This window comes from Marmota monax, unplaced genomic scaffold (genome assembly GCF_021218885.2).
Source record: "Marmota monax isolate L192 unplaced genomic scaffold, Marmota_monax_Labrador192_F-V1.1 WCK01_AAM20220418_F8-fsc00068, whole genome shotgun sequence".
NCBI lineage: Eukaryota > Metazoa > Chordata > Mammalia > Rodentia > Sciuridae > Marmota > Marmota monax.
The window spans coordinates 3301919-3320471 of NW_026692352.1; the positions used below are offsets into that span (position 1 = coordinate 3301919).

Consider the following 18553-nt stretch of genomic DNA (forward strand, 5'->3'; position numbering starts at 1 on the left):
ACATGCAGCCAGAGTGCAAAAACACCCTTATAAACCGAGTACCTCACCCTCTATTCTCGGAAGGGGCTCTGGGCAGAAAGTGATTGATCCATGAATCTGCCAACTTTTCTAACTGTTTACCCTAAATCCAAGGTGCTGGGGAAAGAGTGTGAAAGGTTTGAGTGCAAACCAATCACCTCCACCCTGGATACTTTCCTTCCTGACTCCAGCCTCAGGTGTTTGGCAAACAACCAGACACACACACACACACACACACACACACACACTGTGACTAGAGCCAGGAGACAGCAGAGAGGGCACAGCACCTATCCTCTGTGGGGCCTGGGAGGGCTTCCTGGAGGAAAGAGCTTTAGGCTGTAACTGAATGAGAAATGGACACATCTGGGGACTGGAAGTGGGAGAGAGAACCAGTTCGTGGGTCAAGCACCAGGTGTGTAGGTAGGTCCAGAGGTCCAGGGGTTTGCTCAGGGTGAGCAGGCCTGAGCTTGAAGGGCCTTAAGAGCACAGCTGGGGGCCAGGCAGGCAGTGAACCTGATGAGCAGATTTGTATTTTGGACAGATTGCTCCCTAGAGTGAGATCAAAGCTCTTGCTCAAAGCTTGTCAAGTCCTCAGCTTTCCAATCCTCCCTCCCCCGCGGGCCCAGAGCAGTACTGGCCTTCTTTGCAGGCCACGTCTTGACAGAAGTCGCTCTCACTGACCCACAGGCAAAACCTCACATTCCCTCTGAGCAGAAACTTGCGACTCTTAAGGGTCCCTGCCCACCCCCAATTCTGCACAGCCCAACTGTGCAACTCTGTAGTTTTCTCTGTGACAGGCTGGAGGGGGCTCTCCTTCACTGCAGGGATCAGGGAACCTTCAGAAGGAGGTGACAGGGTGCTTGGTATCGAAGGCCCACCCTCAATAGGTGTGGGACCCATCTCAGCAGAAGGAGTGCCTCTAGGACTGTGAGGGGCTGTCCCTAGGCAGCGCCCCTCTCTCAGGCCACAAGAGATGCCCCAGCACCATTTCCAGGTTAAGGGGTGGCAGATGGGAATGACAGAGCCCAATGTGACTGAGAGTGGCAAACACTGGAAAGACCCTGCACCCCCTTTGTCTTCCTGGGATGAGGCTCCAGGCAAGAGTTCAGGAAAAAAAGAACTCTGGGAATGAGGCCACCGGCTCCTCTTGTCATTCTCTTCAGCAGCCACGAGGGGCCAGAGGTATGGGCCCAAACAGGCTGGGAGCCCATGAGGTGCACACAAAGAGTCGTCCCTCGCAGGGAGAGGGTGGTAATCCTGCGGGTGGAGTGGGACACAGCCTCACTTCACTTCCGGATGTCCGCGTCTCCCACCCCCTCATTCAGCCCTCCGGGTTAAAATTAGCTGAGTGTATTGGAGAGAAGGAGGGAACAGTTTCAGACACATCAGCACCATCTGCGTCGGGGCTGCCTGCCACAATGGGTGCTGATGAGGAAGCCAGGTGCCTGCAGCAATCCTCCCCGGGGTGGAGGGTGACCCCTCCCCATCTCCCCACCCTCCCTGCAGCCGAGGACCTTGCCTGCCTTACCTCCCTGTGGGCCTGGAATCAGGCCAGGTCTCCCTAAGTCAGGGCTTCCCTAGCTCATGACAGGTCTCTTGGGTGGAATGGGGTAGACATTTCCGCTATCCCAGGAATCTCGTTTTCTGGATCACAGCTGTCACCCAGCCCCCAGCTTTAGGACTACAATTAATCCAGTGCAGGGCATCTATGCCCGCACAGCCACCAGGGCACCCAGCCTGAGCAAACCTAGCCAGTTACCTCCTCCTGCTGCACCCAAGGGAGACTCAAGGCCCTCAGGACCAGCCTGTGGACACTGCCTTGCCAGCTTCCCCTAACCCTCCTTTTCCAGATGTGCCTCTACCCCAGGCCAGATGTTGCCTCAATCCCATTCCCCTCCTGGAGGATTTATTTTTGGGTGCCAACACACCACCCACTTCCTACCAATTTCACGCTCAATAAAGCTCAGTCATTAGCCCTCCTCCTGGGCGCTGAACTTCTAGGAGGTTTGGAGAAGGCAGAGTTGAGGAGAGGGAATGGGGATGCTGAGGTGCCAAGTCCCATTTGTTCCTGTCATGCTGTGTAACCTTGGGGGAAGTGCCCTCCCTCTCTGGGCCTCCGGTGGTTCATCCATCATGCAGATTCAGGGACAATGGGCTCTGCCGGGGCAAGAAGGTCGCATCCTGAGTTGGCTCAATTTCCCAGAATAGAGGCTGCCCTTGGCTGGGGGTGAGAGTAGGGGAGAGGACATTCAAGGCCATTAGGACTCAATTTGGGCATCTTCCTCCAGGAAGTCTTCCATGCTCCTTAGACTGGATCAGATCCCTCACTCAGGTTCCAAAAGTTCCTTACTTTCCTCTATATAACACAACTGAGACCCTGCTGATTTGGGCTTCAACAGCCAGTTAATCTACCCTCCTTCTTAAGAGATGAACAGTAGGCATTAAAGCCTGGTTGGAAGAGGCTCATAGCCACCAAGGAGGGACACAATCTCCCCAACAAAGCATTCAGGGTCTATGTGACCAGGGTTACCACCCTCTACCTGCCCCAAATCTGCAACTCCATTTAGTGTTGGGATGGGACAGAGAGAAGCTTCAAGATTACTAAGGGTCATTTCAGTCCAGGCTCCTGTCTCCAGACAGGACACCTTAACCCAGTGCAGATCCAGTCACCAAAGCTGAGCCCTCTAGCACCTGCAAACCTTGGCCTCCAGGAAGCTCTTCATGCCCACACTCAAAACCTCCTATGCACATGTTCCAAAACCCACCCGATGCCATCATGTCCTGTTGCAATCCCCTCCATTATCTGAGACAGGTTTTCCAGTTAACCTCTAAGACCCCTTCTGGCTCAGATACTGTGGGATTCTTTTTAAAAAGTTCATTCTTTGGTGTTAGCTGCAGCCCTCCTCCTCCAGCAAACCGTCTTAGGACACACACCCAGACCCTCCAGTTCCCCATGAGGGTCCTCTGATCAGGTCCTGCCTCTTCCCCTCCTCTCTGACCCTGTGCGAGGCTTTGGGGTAGGCTGGGAAGTGCGGGGTGAGGTTGGGCACCTACCACTCTGGGGAGCACAGCTGAGAGGGCCTCCTTGGCAGCCCGTCGCAGGCCGGCAACATCGATGACAGAGCCCAGGCTCAGCAAAGCATCCTGGAAGAGAGGAGAGGGCAGTGAGGGCTTTGTTGGGCAGGCCAGGGCAGCCCCGCGTGCCCAGAGGGCTGTGAACACAAACCCCCGGCTCAGACCCGAGCCTGAGGCTTCAGATACTTGAATCCCCAGATCCTAAGGTCTCAGAATTAAACAATATTAGGACCTTCGAGTGACCAAGTCCCTCGTCTTACAGATGGGGAAACTGAGGCTCGATGAAAGGCCAGGGACTTAGCCAAGGCCTCACAGTGAGTTAAGAGTAGCCCCCAGATCTCTTGTCCTTTAGTTGAGGACAGCTCTGAAAGTGTAGGAAAAATACAGTAAAAAAAAAAAAAAGTAAATAACCAGAAAAAAAAAATGAACCCACCTAAACTTGATACCCGGCTCACTATGTATCAGCAGCTTGTCTTATTTCAATCACTGAGCCTCAGTCATCTATCTGTTAATTGGGGGCAACTGTGGCTACTGCCCCTTACAGGCTGACATTAAGACAAACTGAAACTGAGCACATAAAAAAATGAAAATAAAAATGAAACTGAGGCTAAAAGTGCCTCAGGGAGTGTCCAGCACTGAGTAGGCGCTTAGCCAAACACTCCCTGCAGCCGGCCACGGGCTCTTCCCAGGAGGGCGCAGGTCTCATTTTACAGCCAAGCGAGGACTGGGTTGAGAGGGGGGCCCGGCCTCACACCCCGGGAGAGGCTGGCTGGGGCTACTCCTGCAACCAGAGGGGGGGAAGAAGTCAGCCTTGGCTGCCTCGCAGCCTTCCCATCTCAGAAACAGGCCTTGTCCTTGGGGAGCCGGAACGGAGACAACAAAGGTCCCTGCTTCTCGCTCTATTAACTTGGCCAGAGCCACAGGGATCAAAGAGAAAGGTAATGGAACAGGGGATCCAGGGCCAAAGCAGAATGGTGACTCACAGCATCCACTCAGCCATGCCCTCTCCCCAGCCCTTGGAAGTCCTTTCTGATATCTTCCCTGTGGATGGCTAGGTCTCTGTTCAAAAAGCAAAGTGATTAACTGCAAGGAGGCATGCTGTGGCCCCCATTCAGGTGAAAATAACATGAGGTTGAGGGTCTTAGCAGACCACAAGCTCAACATGAGCCCCCAGTGTTAAGTATGACTTATAAAAATAAAAATGCTGAGATTATAGGCCATATTAATAGAGATCTGTTAGCCCAGATAAGGAAGATGACAGATCCTCCACTTCTACAATCTGGTTAAACCATCCTTAGTTAATGAACTAAGGTAAGGACAAGATGAGCCTCTTCCAGAGGACATGATCCATGTAAGGAGGGAATTGGAAACCAAGTCCTTCATTTGAGTAAGACTGGACAATCTAGGAAGGCTTAGCAGAGCAGACTCAGGGTTATCAGTCTCCAACTTCAAATTCTCAGACACTCCAGTTTTGGAGGATTGAAGTCCGTGGCCCCCTGATGGCCTGGGGACCCACAGGATGTCACAGGAGGCTGGTATCTGTCCAGTGGGATAAAAGACCTTCCCACCGGCAAAGCCATAGTACAAAGGCAGAGGCCACCAGGAGACATGGAAGAAGTGAGGTTCCCATCTCTGAGGGTATGCAAGCATGGGAGGAACTCCCATTTAGGAGGAGGGTTGCAGAGGGAAGGCCTGCTCTGGAGTCTGAATGAAGCCTATGGTCTGGGCTTCAGATCTAAATTTCACACTTGGGGTTTTCTTGGCTACAGTTTCTCCCCCACCCCCACCCAAGCCCCTGTTCCCAGGAGGAGGGGGACAGCAGTGAACTTTATGCCCAAATGTCCAGGCATTGCTTTCCCCAGCCCTGAACCTCCTTTTCATCCCTCCTCCTGCTCAAGGATGAAGATACATCTTGGTCACGAAGATGTCTGTCCTTGGACACTGGAAGCCATTGACTTCAAACAACACAATCCCCAATTTGAATCCTTTCTCCTGTGACTCTTGGGAGCTGCGGGAACAGTTCACAGATCCTTGGCACCACCCAACCTTAGACATCTACCTCCTCACAGAGAGCCACCATGCCTCTGATCCCTCCAGGCATGTGTGCACACCAACACAGGGGGTCTCAGGGATTCACAGGCAAGGGCTCCAGCAACACCTGCTCATACAGCACACACACAGGCTGCTGTGGCCTTCCAAGGTCAAAGTGAAGACCAAGAGGGAGAAAGAGCAGAAGCCCCAGATAATCTCAAAATATAATCTTTTTAGAACCAGGCTCCCCAGACCAGAGCTCCCAAGGTCAGGGCCCCAGTTGCTGGTGCTGGTGTAGAACTATTCCTGCCTGGAGGCAAGGGGCAGGGGCATGTGGGTCACCAAACCAACCTCTGAAAGATTCTGCCCTCAGTGACATCAAACATGGGTGTGCTGGAAACTGGGGAAGAGAAGCCCAGGCAATGGAGTGAGCTTGGTATGGGAGGAGAGATTTTTCAAAGTCACAGGCTTCAGACAGTTCAGTCTTCCCATTTGACAGATGAAGAAACTGAGACTCAAAGAGAAGCAATGACCTATCTGTAATTATCTAGCTGGTCAAGACAGAGTCAGATCCAAAGCCCAGATCTCTGGATCTCTGGCCCCTGCCTGGTTCCTGCTCAGCACCCCAACCCCTGTGTCTTGCCTCAGGGGGCTTAGAGAGAACAATCTGTCCTTTCTTCTGATTGGTGGGCTCCCCAATCTGCCCTTTGCTGTGATTGGGGGGTACCCCGAACTGTCCTTTACTGGAATTGGTGGGTGCCTGTCTGGCCTTTCTTCTGATTGATCAATTTTCCTTGACTTCTCAGGGCAAGGACAGGATAATGGTGGGGGAGCAGGAAAGAAAACTGGGGAGAACTGGAGCAGGAACAAGGAGGGAAAATCAGTGGGAAGCAGCTATAAATGAGAAGTGGGGGTGCTCTTGAACTGGAGACACAGGTGGGGAGCCAGGTCAAGTCTGAGCTGGAGCCCCAAGAATTCTGAAAGGAGTCACAGCCAATCTAGCTCATATGCCCATCCACACATGTCACATAAATGCATATTGCCATCTTTACACCTCTGGCCATGCCCGTGTGCGCACACCCTCACCCAAGCATGCACACATACACACACAGAAATGCGACCATATGTCCAATGCACACACAAGTAAGCAGTGAGGCCAGCATGCACAGAGCCCAGGCTCAGGGTGGGGTGAAGGAGTCACATTTCCTGTCCTCAAAGCTTTCTTGAACAAACACCAGTGTAAATATCGGCATAACAACCAGGCAATTTCCCAGACCCCAGGGGAGAATCTGTGGTGTATAGAAAAGAACAGCAATTTCTAGTTCTGCCCCAGATTGACGACAGAAGCTCTGTGTGGCCTGAAGCACACCCCTTTCCTCTTCTGAACCTTGGTTTCCTCATTAGTAAAAACGGGTCTTTCTAGCTCGGTTGCATGTAGTTCTATGGTTTTGTCGTTTAATTCAATGAGGATGGCTGGGTGGGTGGATGGATGAATGGGTAAATGGTGGGTGAGTGGAAAAATGGGTGGAGGAGTGGGTGGTAGATGGCAGGCTGGTGGATGGGTAGATGAATAGAGGGATGGAACCTTCCTGCTCTCCCAGCTCTCCACCTGCTGCTCTGTGGTCTGAGGTAAGGCCATCAGCACCGCAGACAGCACCATGCCCACACACCCATCTTTTCTCCTCAGGTACCAAGGGGAGGGGAGGCTGTTCTGAGTCGGGGTCCTCTGAAGCCAGGTTTGGGGCCTGTCCTGGAGCTGGATCTGGACCAGCATTTCGTTGGAGCGAGGAGAGGGTCTGTAATTAATATTTCTAATTCCTGACAACCTAAAATTACATGAAACCTGAGACCTTGGCCTTATCGTCTTTGGAGCCACTAGCACAGGGACTGGTAAACTTCTTGAGGCTCAGGGTCTTTGTCACAATCTGCCCTCCTGTCCCATCCCCATGAGTCTCTATGTCTTTTCCCATCTCCACAAACCCTCCTGTGGCCCTCCCCACTGCACGGCACCTAGACCCCCTGCCTCCTGCTCTAGATGAAGCCTTGCAGTGGCCCTCATGCTGCCTCCAGGGAAGAATAACATCAAGCTCAAGAGCCAAGTATTTCCTGCATCTCATGCTGTGCTCCTGGGACTGTCCATACTGATTCATCCAACTCTGCTTGTGCTGGGTCCCCTGCGTGGCCTGGGGGGTAGGGACTTGGTGTCCTCTTCTCTAAAGGGTGGGGATGTCCTTCAAGATCCCCTGGACCTTGAGGCTTTGCTGCCTCTCTGTTCTTCTTTGCTTCTCTGTGGGCCAGGCTCTTCGGGTGGATCTCTCTGCCCCTCTCTGATTCCCTCAGCCAATGTCCACCTCTGCCACATGCTGCTCTCCTGTCTTGCCTCTGAGTCTTTTCCACCTCCCCAGCCTCCCTCTTCCTCCCGGATGGCTGATCCTCCCACTCTCCATCTCTCTCCCCTGAATAATCCCTGTCCCTACCTGCTCCCATCTCTCCTGCCCACTCCTCCCCCAAACGTCCAAGTAGTCATCTTGAGAACTTGAGGAGAAAGCACCTGACCACAAATAGACCCTCTGCAGAATGGGGGGGTGGGGCTTAGGAAGGTGACCATGATGGGGAAAATTGGGGGTTCCTGGGCACCTCTTTTGCACCCTGCCTCCTGTTCTGATGGGCAACATACACATTCTCTAATCTTTCCAGAGAATGGGGTCCTTCAAGGGCAAAAGAGAACATGCCCATCTCTGTGCCCAGCATCGCAAGTAGCAAGTGCAGCTTTTTGGTCAGGGGAACCGGTAGAACTCCCCCAGAGGAGGCCTCCCGGGGGGTCAGACCAGAGAAGCCTTTTGGCTGAGCCTTGGACCCCAGACTGAGCCCAGCACCCTGGGCTTCCTTTGTGGCTCCTCACAGCCCCGCAGCACGCCTGGCCAGGGAGACAGAAGACAAGGAAGCAGAATAAGGCAGCTCCTCCTCCTCCTCCCCCCTCCTCCCTCCCTCCCCACCCTCCCACGCCTGCCACCTGCCCAAGGAGCCGCCTCTAGCAGACACTGGTGCCTGAAATACTCAGAGAAGAGTCCTCTATGCATGTTAACATCTTGTACCTCTAAACCTCCCCACAGCAAGGCTGAGCTGGACCAGGGGTCGGGCAGAGGGAAGAGGCTTGGTGACGCTCCTGAAACTAGTCTGAAGGGGGAGGCAGGACAGAGACCTAGGCCACAGTTGGGTTAGCTCAGATGTCAGTGCTTTGTTTGAAGCAGTCTAGAGGAAGGGAAAGCATCTGTCTCAACCACCTACTACGGCTACAGTGTCCCCCAGGGGTTCTCGAACATTAGCATGCACCAGAATCACCAGAAGACCTGTTAAAAATGTAGAGTTCTGGGCCCTGTCCCCAGAGATTTTGACCCAGTTGGTCTGGGATGAGGTCCATCATTCCTAGATGATGGTGGTGTGGCTGGTCTGGGAACCACACCTTGAGATCCACTAACCTACATGATCTCAGAGCCTCCTGGAGCCCTGGGGAGACCTGTTTTGATCATCCCAATTTATAGGTGAAGGAGCTAAGGACAGAGGGAGAGCCTTGCTCTGGTGAGGGCAGCCCAGCCTCTGAAGATAACTCTACACCACTTGCCCCACAGAGGGGACTTCATGGGGAAAGTACTGAAACAGGGGACAGACAGGGGGTGAGGAAGGAGAGAACTGGGGTGGTAGGCAACAGGGCTCAGGGCACGTGGAAGGGGCTACCTGCAGCCCAGCCCTAGAAGAAGGACCCGCCGAGGCCTTGCCTCCCTCCTCCCCTCTCATTCCTCTTCCCACCTTCCTTCATTCCATCCCCCTATTCCTCTCTGTCCCCATCCCTCTCCTTCTCCCTCCTGCCCACCCTTTGCAGACTCCGGCTTCAGTTGTTACTCCAACAGGGCCGCGTCTCCAGCCTCCGAGCCACACTGGAGACACGTGCACTGTAGAATACACCTGTGCCTGTCCTGGTGCCTCCCGTGGGTCCCGCCTCCCTGATGACCTTGGCACTATTGCTGGATCCCTCCTTCCCACACCCGCGGCCAGCTCCTTCTGGGCCTCTCACCCTATTCCAGACTTGGCTTCTCTAGCTCCTGCCAATTGTCCAGGCCCCCTTGGGTCCATCGAGGGCTAGGTCGTGTTGGGGGAGAGGGGGAAGTGGCTGGGCAGGGAAGGCAGGGGTTGTCTGAACCATCAGTTCTCTGAGGCCTGACTCAATCCCCAGCCTGGGGACCAGCAAGGAGGGAGGGGACAAGAGAGCAGCCAACATGGAGGGGGGAGATGACCTCAGTGAGAGGTCAGGTCAGGCTCAGGGCTTCTTCCACCCCTCCTCACCTTCAGCTGTGTCATGTACATTTCAAACAACAGCGACCCCATCCCTCCTACCCACCTTCTCCTCACAGTCCCTCACCACTGCTCCCCCAGCCAGCTACCGGGCAGTGGTTCTGCTTCTACCTCTAACTCTCCTGTCTCCTGGCCTGGAGCCCATGAAGGCAGAGCTGGGACAGGGGCCCAGACACAAGGAGGCAGCTGTAGCCACACTGTGAGCCAGCATCCTGCCTTGAGAGAACCTGGGTGGCAAGGAGGGTGGCTGCCCTTCTCCAGAGTGTGCGAGCAAAGAGTAGCCCCTCCAGCTCTACACTCCACGACTCCATGACCTCAATGTTGGGAGGCTTCCTCTGCCTCACCCCCTTGAAGGGCCTCCATGGTAGGTCAGAAGCTGGACAAAGCAAGTTCAGAACGAGGGGTACATTCTTTAGGAAATGACAGCCAAAAGGAAGAACGTGATCCATGGATGGATGAGCGACCCCTCTCCCCTGAGCAACCCCACTCTCAGGGAGATTCGGTTGGTGCTCCCTCACAGGCAGATTGACCCTCCCCGCTAGGGCCCCATGACCCTGTGCACTCCTGTCACAGCACTGTGTGTGTCAATGTATTGTCGCTCTTTCTCACCTGGCTCCCCCATCAGACTCGGAGCTCTTAGAAGGGGAAGGTTGGGCCCTGCTCCTCTGCAGGTCCCTGGCATCACCTAGCCCCTCACAGAAGTCAGATGTTCGCTGACCTGTGAACTGCTGGGTGCTCAGGGCTATTGAGCCATGAAGGATGCATCGAAAGGTGGGCCTCAGGACCCCTGGAGACCCCCAGGCAGGGGAACTGATGAGCTCTCTCAAAGTCTCCCAAGGCTGGTGTGGCAACAGTCTTAGAGAAGAGCCAAAGGAATGAGGGCACCTTGTGCTGAGAGCTTCTGGCAACCTTCCCGGGGTGTCTGTGCAGGCCAGAAGGCCCTTCTTGCACTGGGATCATCTCCCAGTGAAGAAGGAGTTGGGGCAGCAGGTCAGGAGAGTGAGTGAGTGACTGAGTGAGTGAGTGACATCACCTCCTCCAGGAAGACTTCCAACCCAGGTGGTCACTTGTCCTACTCCCAGAACTCCTGAGAATTCCCAGAGGACCACAGTCAACAGGCCCCAGGCCTCCTGGAGGCCAGTCCCCAGCTTGACGGGGGTAGACTAAGGCCAGAGGAGGCAGGGAAGGCCTGCTCAGGTTCTCCCCTGGAGGGGGAGGCTCATGCCCCAGCCCAGCCCTCTTAGCCACACCAGTCTACCTCCCTTCTGAGCAATTTGTCTTCAGGACCCCTGGACACCCTGTATTGGCCAGGGGATTGGATGAGCTCCTCTCAGATGTGGGGTGGAGTGGGGTGTCTTCCTCTGGGCTGGGGTCAGGGTCTCTGTCTGCCCTTGTGCCAGACACCATGCCCACCCTGGAGGTAAATGCTGAATGGCACTGGCCTGGCTCAGGGTTAGTGTGGGCCTGCAGAGGGCAGGGAGGAAGAGCAAGCCTGGGGAGGGGCTGTGGGGTGGGTAAGGGTGCCGGGGGGGCCTAATGCTGGCCGCCTCTGGGACAATACAGCAGGCCCAGGGCAGCTGGCTGCCTAGTGATGCCTACTGGGGGGCTCACCCTGGCTCTGTGCTGAGCTCTCTCGGGGCCTCCCGGGCTCACCACGCTGCCTCCCTCGCTGTCTTTCTCTGGTGGGCGTCTCTCCCACAGCCTCACGCTGCTTTGTCCCGTGACTCTATCTGGCTCCATCCTCAGAGTTTGGCCCAACCCAGCTGTTCCCCAAATCCCAGGGGAGGGAGAAAATGGGAGTATGAGAAAGAGAGACAGGGACAGAGATCAATTCAGAAACATAGTGACAGACATAAGAGCCAGAAGGGGACCCTGGGGACAAGACTGGAGTGGCAGGGCCAGCCAGGGAATCCCCTGGGGGGAAGGCCTTGAAGGCAAAGACAGAGTTGGGGGGAGAAGCGGGGTCCTCCCTCTCTCTCCCTGGGCACTAATCCTACCCTTCCCTCTCCATCCCTCCCCCTGCAGGAATGTCTGAGCACTTTTACTGTCCCTAAAAATAGCCCTTCTTTATTAGGAGTTGGGGTGAGGAATCTTCTGGGCAGGGTTCATCTCAGGCATGCCCCTGCGTCTGGGCTCTCATCCACTGTGTTCCCCAGGGCAGTGGCCTCTCTCGGCCCCCCTACCCTGGCAGTGTTTTTGTTTGTTTTGTTTTTGTTTGGTACCAGGAATTGAACCCAGGGGCACTCAACCACCCTTTTTATATTTTATTTAGAGACTGGGTCTCAATAAGTTGCTTAGGGCCTCACTAAGTTGCTGAGGCTGGCTTTGAACTCGAGATCCTCCTGCCTCAGCTTCCAGAGCCGCTGGGATTAGTCATGTGCCACCATGCCTGGCTCCCGGCAGTGCTTTGTTAAAACATAAGTGTGCCTATACCCTGCCTTCCCATAAGACTGCCAGTGCTCATCACACCCACCGTGGGCTCTAGCCTGGGGCCGTGGGGAGCTGCCTGTACAGCCCTCCTGGAGTCTTCCAAAGGAGTGAAGGAACAAGGGGCTGTGCCCATTTGACTCCCCACCTTCACCCAGGCTGGGTGTGCTTGGGCCTCTACTCAACTCTACCTCATTCTCTTCACCCCTTCATTTCTCCCCACTGGGGCCTTGGCTCCCCATTTTCCTGCATGTGGTGCCCTCTTTTCTCTCCTGTCCTTCCAGGTCCAGCCCTGAGCTGGTCCTCTGGGAAACCCCCAGCCCGGCTCTCTGACTCATTGCCACCTCCTCCCTCCCCTGCTTGCCTTGGCAGAGCAACCCAGGGGTTGGGCTGCAGGATCCCAGAGCAGATGTGGGCACTGAGGCCCAGAGTCCTCTGCCAGTGAAGGAGGGAGTTGGCAGGGAGGCACTGCAGGCTCTGGGGCTCATGCCCTGCCCTGAACGTGGACCCTCTTGGTCCCCTGCATGACCCCTCTCCAGCTTTGGTTTTCTTTTCTGGACCCTTGGCCCCAAGGGGTTCTCTCTATTCGGTCACCAGGGTAAATCCCACCCAGTCTCATCTCCCCTCTGCCTCCATTTTTCAGATGAGGGACCGAAGCCCCAGAGGTGGGAGGTAATGGCCTAAGAGACTGTGGGAAGCTAGTCACAGTCCTCAGTTACTGCATCAGTGCACAGGGTCCTAGGCAGAGGGGCTCCAGGGACGGAGGCAGGCTCCTCATACACCCTACCCCACCCTGCTCGTACAGGCAGGCAGGCTGGCATCCAAAGTTATTTGCCTTTGGAGGGCCCAAGAGCCATAGAACAAACATCCGGATTCTCTGGAATTTCTTACTCTCCCGCCTTGCATCCCGAGAGCCTGGGAGCCAGAGCAATTACACATGTGTGCATACACACGTGCTCACACGCACACGTGCATACAACCCAGGCCGGATAGACAAAAGCCTGGGAACTTTAGTGGGATTGTTGTGTCTGAGTCTGTGCAGATTTCTTAGAGTCCCAGAGTCCTGAAAGGATGATGCCCTTCCGCCTGTCCTCAGACCCTATATTTGCAATTGAAAATGAATTTTATCTTGGAAATGAAAATGAAAATAGCTTTCTGTGTGGCTTTTTTGAGAGCAAGATTCTGGGTATACTCATCAAGGCTGACCTTTTCTCTCACTTTCTAGGGAGTTCTTGCTTGGCTGGTGATCTAAGCATATGTGGTCCATAATGGTGTGTCCCTATGGGCCACCATGTGACCACAGCAGAATATGACCCTTGGGTTACTAGGAAAACATCTGTGTGAAAGCATATGGGTTGTGCTTCTGTGGAAGACAGTTTAAGAGTGTGAATGTGTGAGTATCCTATGTCCACGTCCATACCTGGTCATCTGCACATGGCTTTCACTGCCTATGTCCCTGCGGGTGTGAATCAGGTCATTGACATCGATGTGAGCCTGGTGCACGCCGTGAGCTTTGTTTCTTTTGGGGTCTTGTCTATGAATGAGTGTGTGGCTGAGAGTGTTGGTATCTGGGTAATATAATTCTCCTCCCTAGGCACCCTGTCACCTCCTCTATCACCTTCCTCAGATCTGCCATCTCCCTGGCCCACCACACACCATACACATTGGACAAGTCTTTCAATTTCCTGGGTTCAGTTTCCTCATCTGTAAAATTTAGGTTAAACTGGAGCCATCCAAGTACCACCTAAGATAGCTACTTGCAGGGGCCAAGGCCACCTTGTGCTAGTTAGAAAAAAGGGACCCAGCACTCTGAGAAAAGGCATCCCTGAGGGGCAAGCCTCCATGAGGGGAGTGGGCTCAATGTCAGAATCACTCCATCTCTGTTGGCACCCCTGTGTGAGGTACAGGCTGCATTAGGAAGCAATGGCCTTGTAAGTGATGAAGAAATGGCAGCTCCCTTTCTTCCTGCTCCCACCTCCACCTGTAGAGGCTCTCTGACTCTGGAACTGAGTGGACACATCCTAGATGGGACTCTGAGGACACCCATCCCTCTTAACTTCCCCTGGGGCTCTGTCCCTCCCCGCTCCACCCTTCTCCCCCAGGGCCCAGGAGGCCCTACAGAAGCCCTAAGAGGGGGTGAACTGGAGCTGAGATGCAGAGACCCTGAGGTGGCTGGGTGACCGGAGACTCACAGCCCAACCCTCGTTGTCCAAATGGGAAACAGAGGCTTAGAGAGGAGCAGGGTCGCCCTCCCCAGGGGACTCTGGTTTCAAGGCCTCTGTGGCTGCCATCTGAAAGACCAGGCGTCTGAACTCTGTTGGCTCCTGAATGGAGCCTGAGAGGTGGCTGTAGGGGTCCAGGGACAAGCACTTGGAGAGACCCATGCTCTCAGCTGTTGGCATGGCCCTCCTACCTCTTCCCCCTCCCCACCAGGGCCAGATCTTCTACTGGTGTGATTAACCAAATTATGGGGCTTTTTCTTGAGCAAATTGCATAGGCCTAATTGAATGAGGCTGCAGGAACCTGGGCTGGAGGCTAACGAAGGAGAAGAGGGTGCAGGAGTGAGTGGGTGGGGGGATTACTGACATAGAGCGAAGGATAGAACAGGGCATCTTGTGCAGTCCTGTTGACAGTCCCATTTGATGCTCGAGGAAATTGAGGCTCCAAAGATAAAATGCCACAGTCAGAGCCCAGGCAGGGTTGCCCCACACCCTGGGTCCTGCCCATCAGCACCTACCACATCCCATCAAGGTTCCCACCGGCCCCTGGAAACCTTCCTGGGTGTCCAGAGAAGGGAGAGGGCTTCGTGCCAGCTCACACTGTTTCTGTCCATGGTGGACGTTTGTTGTCCAAACTCCCTCTGATGCTCAGCAGCTGAGACTGGGACTGATCACCCTCAGATTGCATGTGCTCTGTCAGCCCCTCTCATTGACACATAGTGTCTTGCTCTGTTTCATACTATTCACCCCAAGGTGACACACAGGGATGTGATCACTGTCACCTTCACAGAGCACGTCCCACATGCTTGGTGATACACAATCATTCCACAGGGCCCCACATCAAGTGTCAGAGGGCCACACAGAGTGATTCATCACTATCACCCTAATTCAGAGTGTCCCACATTCTCAGTATCCTACATCAGAATCCCAAGGCCACACTGTCACCCACAGCATCAGATGCAGGTACCGTGCTGGCTCTGCATCACACTATCGCATTTCAGCATCATCCAGGACCTCCTAGTCTCAAAAGAAAAAAAAATCCACCTTTTATGAAATGACATCATTTCATAATGATGCTTTAAAATGTTTCAGCAAAGCAACTTACAGAATGAGAAAAAATATTTTCAAACCATTTATCCCTTTATCTATTAAGAAGATAATAGCCAGCAAATATGAAGAACTCCTAACAACTCGGTGACAAAAAAGCAAACTCTCATTTAAAATATGGACAAAGGAGTTGAATAAACATTTCTCCAAAGCAGATATACAAATAGCCAACAAACATGTGAAATGATGTTCAACATCAATGATCCTGAGGGAAATGCGAATCAAAACTACAGGGAGAGGGGCTGGGGTTGTGGCTCTGTGGTAGAGCGCTTGCCTAGCATGTGTGAGGCACTGGGTTCGAACCCAAGCACCACATAAAAACTAAATAAACAAAATAAAGGTATTGTGTCCATCTACAACTAAAAATATTTTTAAAAAAAAAACACAGTGAGGGACCATCTCACACGCACTAGGATGGCTACCATCAAGAGACCCAGAAAATAACAAGAATTGGCAAAGACATGGAGAAACTGTAACACCTGTCTACTGCTGGTGGGGATGTAAAATGGTGCAGATGCCCTGCAAAACAGTATGGCCCTTTCTCAAAAAAAAAAATCCACCATAGAATTATCATATGATTTTAGCAACTCTGCTTATAGGTGTATACCTAAAGCAGGGTCTTAAAGAGATCTTTGTTGGCTCATGTTCATAGCTGTCTGATTCACAAAAGAAAAACCACGGAAGCAACCAGAGTGTCCATTGATGGACACACAAGTGGATAAGCAAAATGTGGTCCCTACATACAATGGAATAGTCTTTGGCCATAAAAAGGAGGAGAATCCTGACACATGCTACAATACAGATGAACTTATGGTAAGTGAACATAAATGTCAGTCACAGAAAGACAAATGCTCCGTAATCCCAATTACATGAGGTACCTGGAGAGGTCAAATTCCTAGAGATAGAGAGTAACTGGTGGTGTCCAGGGCAGGGTCAATATTGTTCAATAGCTGCAGGTTCTGTTTGGGACATGAAAACAGTTCTGGAGACTGGTGGCGGAACAATGTGAGTGCACTAACACCAGTGTGCACCCTTAGAAAAGGTTGTTGAAATAGTGCATTTTATGTTACATATATTTTACCATAATTAACATTTTTAAAAGAAACTTAAGCAAAGAAAAATGAAAAAAAAAAGTGAGGAAGAAATAAAATAAATATGACCAAATCTTGACAACTGTTGATTTGGGGTGATAGGAATATGGCAGTTTATTGTATTATTCTCTCCAATATTGTGTGTGTTTAAAATATTCCACAGTTTAAAAAATCTTAATCTCCTTGGACCCCACCCCTTTTCCAGATATGCCCACCCCTTCTCTGCATCACTCAGAGACCAGTGTCTCCAAAGGCTTGCTGTGCTTACTTCCCACTCATTGTCCCTCCCAGGCCAGTCTGACTTCTGGCCCCGCCTGTCACTGAAGTAGGTCTTACCAGCCTGGCACACCCTCATGGCCCAGGAGGGACAGTGTCCCATCCCCTACCTCAGTTGAGGGCCTAGCAGCATCTATACCCCAACTCCCCCCCACCCCCGCCTTCACCCTCTCTCCCTCCTTGGCCTCCAACTTCACATTCCTGGTCTCCTCCACCTCCCTGGTGGCTCTCTGTCCTCACCACCTCTCTGCACTCTGGGGTGTGTGGGAAGGACTCAGTCCTCAGTCCCCACCTCTTCTGTCACAATGCTCTCTCCCTAGATCATCCCAGCCAGATCCACAGATTAACACTACCCACCCCTATGGACTCCTAAATATACGGCCAGCCTGGCCCCTGCTGCCCACTGGACAGCTTCATCTGCATGTTTGACTTAACACGTCCAAAGCAGGCCTCTCCATTTCTGCCTCCTTCCCCCCTGTCCCCACTAACCCCCTGATCATCCCCGTCTTTGCTCCTCTCCATATTCCGTCACCTGGTTTTTCAAATCAAAAACCTGGGAATTGTTCGTCCTCAGTTTGTCGTTCTTGTTCACCTTCTTGGTCATCAGCAAGTCTGGTCATTTCTACCTGACAAACATCTATAAAGCTTGGCCATTTCTGAGGAGACTCTAAAGGACCTGATGGCCTCCCCACTGTTCCCTGACTTGTCCCCCCATACTCATCAGCCAGAGCCGCCGTTCAACACCATCTCTCAGACCACGCTGCTTCTCCGCCTGAACCTATCAGTGTCTTCCCACAACACTGTCACACATGGCATTGCGTGTTACACTTCACATGGTCACAACCCTCACACATGCAGTGTCAGGTTTGGGGCCATGTGCATCACACACTCATTTTCACTCAGTTGTCACACCATGTTTGCACACCCAGTCCCACTGTATCATATCCTTGGGTGGCGCTCAATCTCACCATTCAGTGTCAGACACTCCAGCCCCACACTGAAGCCACATCTGGTACTGCACATGGCATTTGATTCTCATGATGTCACACCCTTCATGCATCCATCATCACCCCCAGTGACACACACTTGGTGGCACACCCACTGTCTCCCACATTGGCCATCACAGAGTGCCACACACCCAGGTCACATATTCAATGACTAACCCATCTTCACACAGCATCCCAGGTCATGGTCACATACTTGATATCACATGTCACAAGCTCAGTGTCACACACTCAATAGAATACCCACTGTCCCACAGTCAGTGTCTCAGTGTCACCCTCAGCGTCACCCTGGGTCCCTCCGCCCCTGCTGGGCACGGTCACAGAGCTGCTGCCCTGTGTCAAGCCTGTTTCCTGTTGTTGTGCTCAGAGTCCTCAGCTCCTGCTTGTTCCTTCAAGGATTTCCTGTTGTCAGGGCCCATTCTGGCCTGGTCTCGTCTGGGATACACAGTCCAAAGCCCAGGAGAGGGCCAGCAGGAACCCCGGCCGCCTCTGCCTCAGGACCAATCCTGGTGGGACTAAAGGGATTTTCCATCATCCCCCATTTGACCCACCAAGTGCCCAGGCTCATGCTGGTCACAGTGAGATGGGCAGAGGAGGGGGACCTGTGGGCCTTGCCCTAGTCTCAGAATGCCCAGGCCTGCGCTTGCCAAGAGGGAAGCTGAGAGAAGCTGCCTACCCTGCCCGGAACAACTTTGAACAAGACCAGCAGGGATGCAGCCTGAAGCTGAAGCCTGAGGAGGGGAAGGTGGGAGGTGGATGGAGGACAAAGGGGTAGAGAGTGAGAGCAGGGAGTCACCCCAGAGGAAGCCCTTGACAGCTGAGGAAGAGGAGGAAAGTCATCCCAGGTGGGAGCACCAGACGGGAGCAAAGTCTTGGAGAAGGGTACCTGGAGGAGACAGGGCTAGGCAGAGGAACATGAGAGAGTGGGAGGTCGTTTGTGGGGTTTGGAGAAAAC

General features: G+C 53.3%; 1 protein-coding gene across 3 annotated transcripts in view; it reads right to left on the reverse strand.

The window, feature by feature from the left end:
* Positions 1–18553, reverse strand: part of Pde2a (phosphodiesterase 2A) — an 88362-nt gene that overhangs the window by 24656 nt on the left and 45153 nt on the right. For all 3 annotated transcript variants that reach the window (XM_058578517.1, XM_046441869.2, XM_046441868.1), the window contains one exon: positions 3073–3162. In XM_058578517.1, coding sequence (XP_058434500.1) covers positions 3073–3162 — 90 coding nt within the window. The remainder of the gene's footprint in view (positions 1–3072; positions 3163–18553) is intronic.